At 38.3% G+C, this 8322-nt stretch overlaps 2 protein-coding genes across 4 annotated transcripts; one reads left to right on the forward strand and one right to left on the reverse strand.

The window, feature by feature from the left end:
- Window positions 1–1747: 1747 nt before the first annotated feature.
- Window positions 1748–4648, forward strand: bag1 (BCL2 associated athanogene 1). Its single transcript, XM_020635226.3, has 7 exons — window positions 1748–1874; window positions 2392–2520; window positions 2670–2752; window positions 2821–2934; window positions 3044–3151; window positions 3236–3298; window positions 3378–4648. Exons 1-7 carry the CDS (start codon window positions 1838–1840, stop codon window positions 3465–3467), a joined length of 624 nt encoding a protein of 207 aa, XP_020490882.1. The 5' UTR covers window positions 1748–1837; the 3' UTR covers window positions 3468–4648.
- A 77-nt stretch (window positions 4649–4725) lies between these two features.
- Window positions 4726–8173, reverse strand: myl12.2 (myosin, light chain 12, genome duplicate 2). 3 transcript variants are annotated; one of them, XM_065954239.1, is made up of 4 exons: window positions 8149–8173; window positions 5777–5985; window positions 5418–5579; window positions 4726–5201 (listed from the first exon to the last, which is right to left on the reverse strand). In XM_065954239.1, the coding sequence occupies exons 2-4, from the start codon at window positions 5958–5960 to the stop codon at window positions 5014–5016; spliced, it is 534 nt and encodes a 177-aa protein (XP_065810311.1). In that variant the 5' UTR covers window positions 5961–5985; window positions 8149–8173; the 3' UTR covers window positions 4726–5013. The 3 variants fall into 3 exon arrangements, with proteins under 3 accessions (XP_065810311.1, XP_020490802.1, XP_020490804.1); XM_020635146.3 differs by lacking the exon at window positions 8149–8173 and adding an exon at window positions 7494–7639; XM_020635148.3 differs by lacking the exon at window positions 8149–8173 and adding an exon at window positions 7494–7637 and having other exon boundaries at window positions 4726–5186.
- Between the last annotated feature and the right edge of the window lie 149 nt (window positions 8174–8322).

The raw sequence follows: 8322 nt of genomic DNA on the forward strand, positions 1-8322 counted from the left end.
CCCTGTAAAACTGCCGTACCCGAGGTTTGCTGTGTGTCGGTTATTGTTCAAATATTCTCAACATGTTAAATATGTATATCACAGATTAAATAGAACTCAAAAAGTGGTCAGACTTTTGGGTAAAATAATCTTATTAGCCTGTCGAGAGTAAGAGAGGAGATGAACACGAGAGGTCCCTAAAGGGTCAATTCTTCTAACATTGATTTCAGCTGTACTTTACATTTAGAGCATATTATCAAGAGGAAGGTGGCAAGAATACATGTTTGAGCCATAAACTTCTAGATGTAAGCAGGCCGACATAACCCTTAAACTCAAAGGTCAGCTGTGCCGAGCTTTAAATCTTCTGTTACCTTTTGACTCACCACGATATCTGTGTCATAAATCACAAGATTTATTATTACATATTGTGTGTTGTTAGTTTTATTTATGTTATCAGTGTAACTTTTCACTGCTACACAGTTTCATTGTAATGAATCACAAAACAAAAAAGAACAAAAATTAAAGATGGACATTAAAACTAATTTCAGGATACTGTTCCAGTCTTCAGTGTATCCTCCAGTGTAACAATTATACTCTACGGAGGACTGGCTGGTTCGCTTGATGAAGATGAATCAGAGAAGTTGAATGTACTAAAGAGATTAACATGAGCAGAGTTCAGAGTTCAGTTTTAATAGTGACACACAAATAAAATAAAAAACAAACTTTCTTGAACTTGTTTTAAGTTAAGAATGATTTTTTTTTTAAATGTACTATATTTTACTCTGAAGAGCCAAGTAAGATAGGATAATAGGAATATGACAAAAATATGTTAAAAATTTCAAAACTTTGGACCTTTGTTGGCAGAAAAGAGTGGGGGGTACTGTTTAACAGGTTTGTTTTTTATGCAGCTCCTGCATGTTATTTAAGACTGCTGTATGGCAGCAATGTGTCAAGTGAGCAGTCCATACTTAAGACAGATGTTTTGCTGAACGACGTCAGTATTAACTATAAACTATTTAGATACATTGCACTACAAGTCCCGACAGCAAACACAATGGGAATAATCACTTTGACAACATCAACTGGGAACTGATATGAAGTCATTATCAATCAAATATTTGATGAAAAATAAAATCGCTGAGGTTTATGATACAATTATTCATTTAATTTATCCAATAAAATGCTTTCTAAAAAATACAGAAATTATACCTCTGAATCTTGTGTTCTGTAAAACTGGCTCAAAGACTATTTTTAATTCATTCCATTAATGCATATATGTTCATTTTTCTGGATTGTTTTTGAACATGTATTTAAAATTTTATGTTGGACTAAAATTAATTGACATTAAAAAGGATGTTTTTGTCTGTTATTGAAAAACCTGTATGAAATCATATTGGTGTCATTTTTTTTAAACGCTCTCATTTTACATGGCAGGTATTATATCCATAAATGCACATTTTTCTGAAAGGAAACCCAATATCCACCAATTCAAGAAAACAAATGAAACTGTATAGACTGGAAGGACAGACCACCGAGAAAGCCTCCAGGACTGTGGACAGTTTCATACAAAGCCTTGAAATACTCTTTGATTTTTAGCTCGACCTCTGACTACTTATTATTGTTTTTTTATTAATTTCTGTTTTCATTCCTCTTTGTTGCATTCATGCATTATATAACAATGATTGTTAAATAAATAAATAAATAAATAAAGCTTTAAAAACATTAATAAAGCAAAAAATCAAAGAAAACCTTGAGTGACTCCTCGAGTTTCCCGTCAATCCCGGAAGTAGTTAGCAACCAGCAACTGTTAGCACGCTGTGTGATTTATGTTGTGATAAATAGACGCCAGAAAAGAAACATGTCAGCGCAAACGATAACAGTGACAGTTGCATACGGTAATCAGTTTTGGTTTATTGTCGTGAATGTATTTAAAGTGGGTAGATAGACATGAAAATGTGAGTCACTACCGACCGCACATCGCTAGTAGGAAAGGGTTAGCTAATGTTAGCTTTTACCAAACATGAGCGAATAACTCAGTTCTGTCTTTGACTTATTCACCTTTCTACTCTACATGCAGGAATACAGTCTAAACAACCTGAAGTGCACATGCTCTCGAAAGAGTCTGTGTTCCTCAGATTTGATCTATAGATGCTCATTTTGTCGATATAAAATCTCAGATTGTATAAAATGCATGTATTTGATTTTCTCTAAGTGAAGACTTCACCTTTTGTAATATACAGCTGTACTTGGTGTTTTGCCATTGTTGTAAAACTTGACTTTAACATGTGTGTATATTACATTATTTACGGCCATGTTCTTTAAATTGTTGCACCATTTAAAAGGTCATTTCCATATGAGAGAGTTTTTCAATCTGACATTTGTAGTTGTGTGATTGCTTTTCTCATATTCCAGGATCCACAAAGCACAGCATCACATTGACCGGGGAAGACGATGGCAAAGGTCCAACAGTCAAAGAACTGGCAGATGCTCTTACACAAGCAACTGGAGTACCTCAAACATCACAGAAACTGATATTCAAAGGTAGACTGCAGAGCCGCTCTTGTCTTGCACAGCCGAATGAACTTGAATATGTCTCACCCTTAACTTGACTTTTTTTTTGGGGGGGGGCCCGAGCGAGGACCCTCTTGAAACCCAAAAGATGATTATTTTTATTCTTCCTTGAATTTCAGGAAAATCTCTCAAGGACATGGAGGAGAGTCTGACCAGCTATGGAGTAAAAGAAGGCTGCAAGCTCATGATGATTGGCAAGCGGGTAAGACCACATTACATAAGTAGAGTCTCTGGTGCGCTCATCTGATATTAACTATAATTTACAAACAGAACAGTCCCGAGGAAGAAGTCGAACTGAAGAAGCTGAAAGACATCGAGAAGTCTGTTGAACAGACGGCCAAAAAACTGGAGAAGGTAGACGGAGAGTTGACCGGACTCAAGAATGTATGTAGTCTGTTGTGGTGTTAAATATTCCTAATTTCCTTCATGGTCAAATCTTTTCTGATTATTTGTGTTTAATTTACCTTTAACATTTTTTTTCCCCCCTGCGCAGGGCTTCCTTGCCAAAGACCTCCAGGCAGAGGCGTTGGGTAAACTTGACCACCGAGTGAAAATAGCAGCAGAACAGTTCATGAAGATCCTGGAGCAGATTGATACTCTGGTAATCTATTTTTGTTCAGGTGTTTATGTTTGTGTAGCGTTTATTTATACACTAACTTATAACTCTGTATCACCTTTATAACAGAGTCTTCCTGAAAATTTCAATGACTGCAGAATGAAGAAAAAGGGACTTGTAAAGACAGTGCAGGTAAAAACCTTTTAAGTGACACTAAAACCCATGAAAATGCTGAGATATATTATCAAATGTGATTATTGTCCATCAACAGGATTTCTTGGCACAGTGTGACAAGATCGAGGCTTGCATATCAGACCACCTATCAAAGATCCAGTCGAAAAATCTCGCTTTGGCGGAGTAGAGCCAACAGTCTCAATATACATTGCTCTGTGAGCAACTGCAAAGTGTACAGAAAATGTGGAGCAGCTCCTTGTCTATTTATTGTTAAGGTGTATTGAATGAGAGAATTCCTAGAATTTGATGTCAGCCACATCTGGGATATGTTGTCTGGGTTACAGACTGATATGAGATGCACCCGTGTTCCCACAGTTGCACTATGAAAGGATCAGAAGTGCTTTAAACTATGGCAGATCCCCTTAAAGCAAACCAAACTCATGATCATAAAACTGCCACGGTCAAATAATTATCAGAATTATCCATAAATATGTCAGAACTGTTGCCCGTGTATCAATAACTCTGGAAGAAAATAGAGAAATCATGTTTTGTTTTTCTTTTCATTGTGATATTCCAACTGTTAATTGTTTAAAAAACGCATTTGCTACACATAGGGGTCAAAAGTATGTGAGCAGACACGGGGGCCGGATAGTCTCGTGGTTATGTTGCATGCCCCATGTACAGAGGCTATAGTCCTCTTTGCAGCGACTGTGGGTTTGAATCCGACCTCGGCCCTTTGCTGCATGTCATCCCCTGCTCTCTCCTTCCAACACGTCCTGTCTCTCTTTAGCTGTCCTATCCATTAAAGGCAAAATGGCCCAACTCAAATATCTTTAAACAAAGGTAAGGGTTTTTAACTTTCCTAACAGAATGTGGGAACCTGGGTGCAGAAATGAACCTGATGATTGGCTACAAGAGGGGACTTGAAATCGTCCCAGTTCAGCCCAAATCTGAGTGTCAGGCTGCGTGTGCTATCACAAAGCAGGGAAAATGCTTTTTTTTTTTTTGTCTGTGTGCATCAGGGGAAATCTCATGTTTTCACTGAAAGGTGGTGCCAGTTTTTGTCTGATAAGGATTGTTGCTGGGGGACATTTAATTATATCAATGACATTAGGCAAATTTGAGAATAAGTACTTGTAACTTGAGCCCACAGCAGAAAAATAAGTACATGGTGCTGTTCATACATTTGGCCATAGTGTATGTAAATGTATTTGTTGTACATTTAATTCATCGCCTTCTGTTAAATCCAGTAATTGATCCTGTGTTATCATGTAACTTTTGAATTGACTGGAATGGGAAATGCTTTAAACCAACGCTGACACGTGTTTTGGTTTGTTTTAAAATAAAAGATTTTTGGAAAATCTGTGATTCATCTGAGACCGCAATTCTATCTACAAACATGTACCTGCCTTAAAATGACACATGATTCAGAAAAACCAAAGCAGTCATGATAACAGATGTCTTGTTTCAGTTTATTTCCAGCTTTATCCATGGTAGCTTATACAGACCCTTTTAGTGGTGTTTTCACAGATGTGCAAATGAGCTTCTGAGGAGTTAGAGAGGAGGGGGGGGGGGGGGGTCCAACAAGCAGCTTAAACATATGACCTTCAGTGAGCTATACCACAGTGAAGCTTGTCATGAGCCACATGACAGGATATAGCTGTTCTAAGTAGAGACCCAATAAAGATACACAGATTATACAGAATACGCTTCATCCAGAGCTGCTACAGTCACTAATCATCTCTGTCCTTGGCACCGTGCTTTAGTATGCGCGTGAATGCTACGTAGTTAAAGTTGCCTTTCTTATCAATGGGCGCTTCTCGGAACAGCTCATCCACTTCTTCATCTGAAAATCTGTCACCCATCGTAGTGAGCAGCTCTCTCAGGTACTCTTCCTGGATCACACCTGCAGGAGAAGACACTTTTCATAAAAGTGAGGTGAAAATCAAACTTAGGCATTATGCATTTAAGGTTGCTGCAATGTCTAACATCAACATTTTTTTGCTTCTTTAAAACGGGACAAAAACACTAACTATAACTGTTTTGTCATGTACTTTAATAAAACAAAAACTGCCTGCCAACATTGCCTTAGCAGGATTGAGAACAGTGTTCGTTTAATTTGTATACTTAAACCCACCTGTGCCCTCCTCGTCAAAACAGGCAAAAGCGTTGCGGATTACATCCTCAGGATCTGTGCCATTCAACTTCTCTCCAAACATGGTAAGGAACATTGTGAAGTTTATGGGGCCGGGCGCTTCATTCATCATTGTCTCCAAGTAGTCTTCTGTCGGGTTCTTACCTGAGAATGGTCAGTCACTGAGATTCATGACATTTGCTTTCACTCACTACCCACACTCAGAACAGAAATGCTTCACAGAGAAAAAAAAGTTGTCATATTTGTTCGACCAAGATTTCCTTTTGTAATCTCATAATAAACAAACTTTCTTGAGCACAGACGTGAACGTTAATAACACAGATTGTAGTCGAAAACTTTACCTAATGAGGCCAGCATATCATGGAGGTCTTCTTTGTCAATAAAGCCGTCCCTGTTTTGGTCGATCATGTTGAAAGCCTCCTTAAACTCCTGAATTTGGGACTGATCAAACATGGCAAACACATTGGACGTGGCACGCTGAGGACGCTTCTTGGTGTTCTTTCCCTTGGCCCTTTTGCTCGACATGTTGGCGGTTGGTAGGTCCCCCCTCCTGTAGTATAGACAATATAAAGGCTGTCAACCAGAGCTTTGTATGATCTAAAATCTACATCTTGAGGAAGCTTAGGTCTTTTATAGTGTGTAGCAAAATGTTATCCATGTTTTATCAGACTGTTGTGGCAAGTGCCATTTTCTTTGCAGCCATCTGTTGGGGCAGCAGCATCAGGGCTCGTGACTCTAAAAAGCTTAACAAGCTGATAAGGAGGGCTGGCTCTGTGCTGGGGAGCCCCTGGAGGTGGTGATGGGGGGGAGAAGGATGATACAGAAACTGTTGAACATTATGGACAATAACATGCATCCCTAACACAATCTCGTGTGTGAACAAAAGAAAGAAAATACTTTTTTTACCTACTGCAATTGCACTTTATAACGACTCCCCTTTAAGTAAGGACAGAAGACATTTAAACCTTGAAACTTTAGCCTGAGTTGCATATATCAAACTGTATTGTGGGCTCATGTTTTTTTTGTATGGGTGAGATATGTATGTATATATGTGTTGTGTTGTGTGTTTGTATGTATATATGTGTTGTGTTGTGTGTTTGTATGTATATATGTGTTGTGTTGTGTGTTTGTATGTATGTATGTGTTGTGTTGTGTGTTTGTATGTATATATGTGTTGTGTTGTGTGTTTGTATGTATATATGTGTTGTGTTGTGTGTTTGTATGTATATATGTGTTGTGTTGTGTGTTTGTATGTATATATGTGTTGTGTTGTGTGTTTGTGTGTATATATGTGTTGTGTTGTGTGTTTGTATGTATGCTGGCTGCTGGAACACATCTTATCTTATCACTTTGTCATATTTATCTGGATAACCATGCATTTAAGTCTGAAACGTATACAGGTTACAGATCAGTCTTTTTATATCGTAGATACCTTTTCTTGAGTTGATTGCAGAAACATAATGTCAATGCCCAATTTCTTAAACTATGGCTCAATCTATGAAGATGCTGCCAAAACACTAAAGCTGTAGTTTCATTGTGTCTCTGATCAGAGAGCTTTTGTTTTGTAATGAATTCAATAAGACAGGAGAGCAGAAACAGACAGACTGCATGACTGTATTTAACAAAGTTGTAAGCTTTTGACTATAAACTTACATAGATAGAAAGATAAGATAAACATTAAAAGTCCTATGTAATAAAATCAATGGTAAATATTCACCACCAGGTTTACAAAACATTTGTTGTTAGCTTTAGCCTGCTACATACTGCAATTGAGATAAATAACTTGAACAAACATTTAGCAGAAATGACTCTATTTACTAAAATGATGAGGTTATTTCACAAGTCTGGGTTGTGACTTTACTTTGTAATTCAAGGACCTTCAAAAATAATAGATAAGTCAGCGTTATCTTAAGATAGCATTACTTAGCCAGCTAGCCCTGTGTTGACCTTAATAACTGACTGACCAGACTAGCCTTCACAAGCGAACCGAGATCAACTCAAAGGTAACACTCTTATCTAAGGCTGCACAAACACCCCGGAGTGAAATAAATCAACTACCTTACAGAAAACTTGGGTTTACTGTCAAAGGGCTGATCAGCAGAGGAGCATCCACAGGCTGATGAAGAGAACAACCATCAGTGTTTCATTTCCTCTTCCCGAAACTGACCAATCAGAGCGGAGATGGAAGGAGCCAAGAGTCTGGAACGTTCCATGTTGCGTTCACGATTATCTGTTCTTTTAAATGATCCTGATTGAATATTGATAAATAGGTTTAAAAAAAAAAGAGAAGCTATTTAGGAATGTTACACTCACACTAATACATTTGAACAGCCCTTGTTTCAAGATGTGTGATGATAACAATAATTTATGAAGTTCACATGCTCCTCCGCCAGGTGGTAGCAAAGGCTAACAAACGCCTTGGCTGGAAATCTTTTTTTTTTTGTTTACCTGCGCTTCTCTGCTGTCAGTGTTCAGTTTTCTGCGTAGCCTTTGCACACAGTATGTTGGATAACTGAGCTGAAAAAGAAACTCTAATGGTTCTTGGCTACATTTGTGGTACAGCCTGTAGGTCCATGTGTTAAAATACGAGACATTTGACAACATGTTAATTCAGCTTCTGGGTCCGTGGCCCAGTTTGTTTTGAGGGAAATCACGCCATTCAATTCAATTCAACAGGTAGCAACACCTTAACAACCGCAGCTCCTCTTCTAACCATTTCTAATTCACTGGGTCCCCGATGACACACCAGAAGTCTCCCCCTTCAACCCCCTTCAGTAACTCCTGTTCACTGTGGAGAGTCTGGCTTAGCAGAGGCTCCTCAGCGTGGCCCTTCTCATGGTCTAAATTTAAATCCGTCCCAGCCTTAAAAGGTCCTGACGGTGTCTTG

This window comes from Labrus bergylta, chromosome 4 (assembly GCF_963930695.1).
Source record: "Labrus bergylta chromosome 4, fLabBer1.1, whole genome shotgun sequence".
NCBI classification, from domain to species: Eukaryota; Metazoa; Chordata; class Actinopteri; order Labriformes; family Labridae; genus Labrus; species Labrus bergylta.

Bases quoted from the DNA above. Each gene is read 5' to 3' on its own strand.
- myl12.2 (XM_065954239.1), bottom strand. From the start codon at position 5,960: ATGTCGAGCAAAAGGGCCAAGGGAAAGAACACCAAGAAGCGTCCTCAG. The intron at 5,580-5,776 runs GTAAAGTTTTCG...GACCATTCTCAG, and splicing joins TGATATGCTGGCCTCATTAG to GTAAGAACCCGACAGAAGAC. The intron at 5,202-5,417 runs GTGGGTTTAAGT...TTTTATGAAAAG, and splicing joins TTTTGACGAGGAGGGCACAG to TGTCTTCTCCTGCAGGTGTG.
- bag1 (XM_020635226.3), top strand. From the start codon at position 1,838: ATGTCAGCGCAAACGATAACAGTGACAGTTGCATACG. The intron at 1,875-2,391 runs GTAATCAGTTTT...CTCATATTCCAG, and splicing joins AACAGTGACAGTTGCATACG to GATCCACAAAGCACAGCATC. The intron at 3,299-3,377 runs GTAAAAACCTTT...GTCCATCAACAG, and splicing joins GACTTGTAAAGACAGTGCAG to GATTTCTTGGCACAGTGTGA.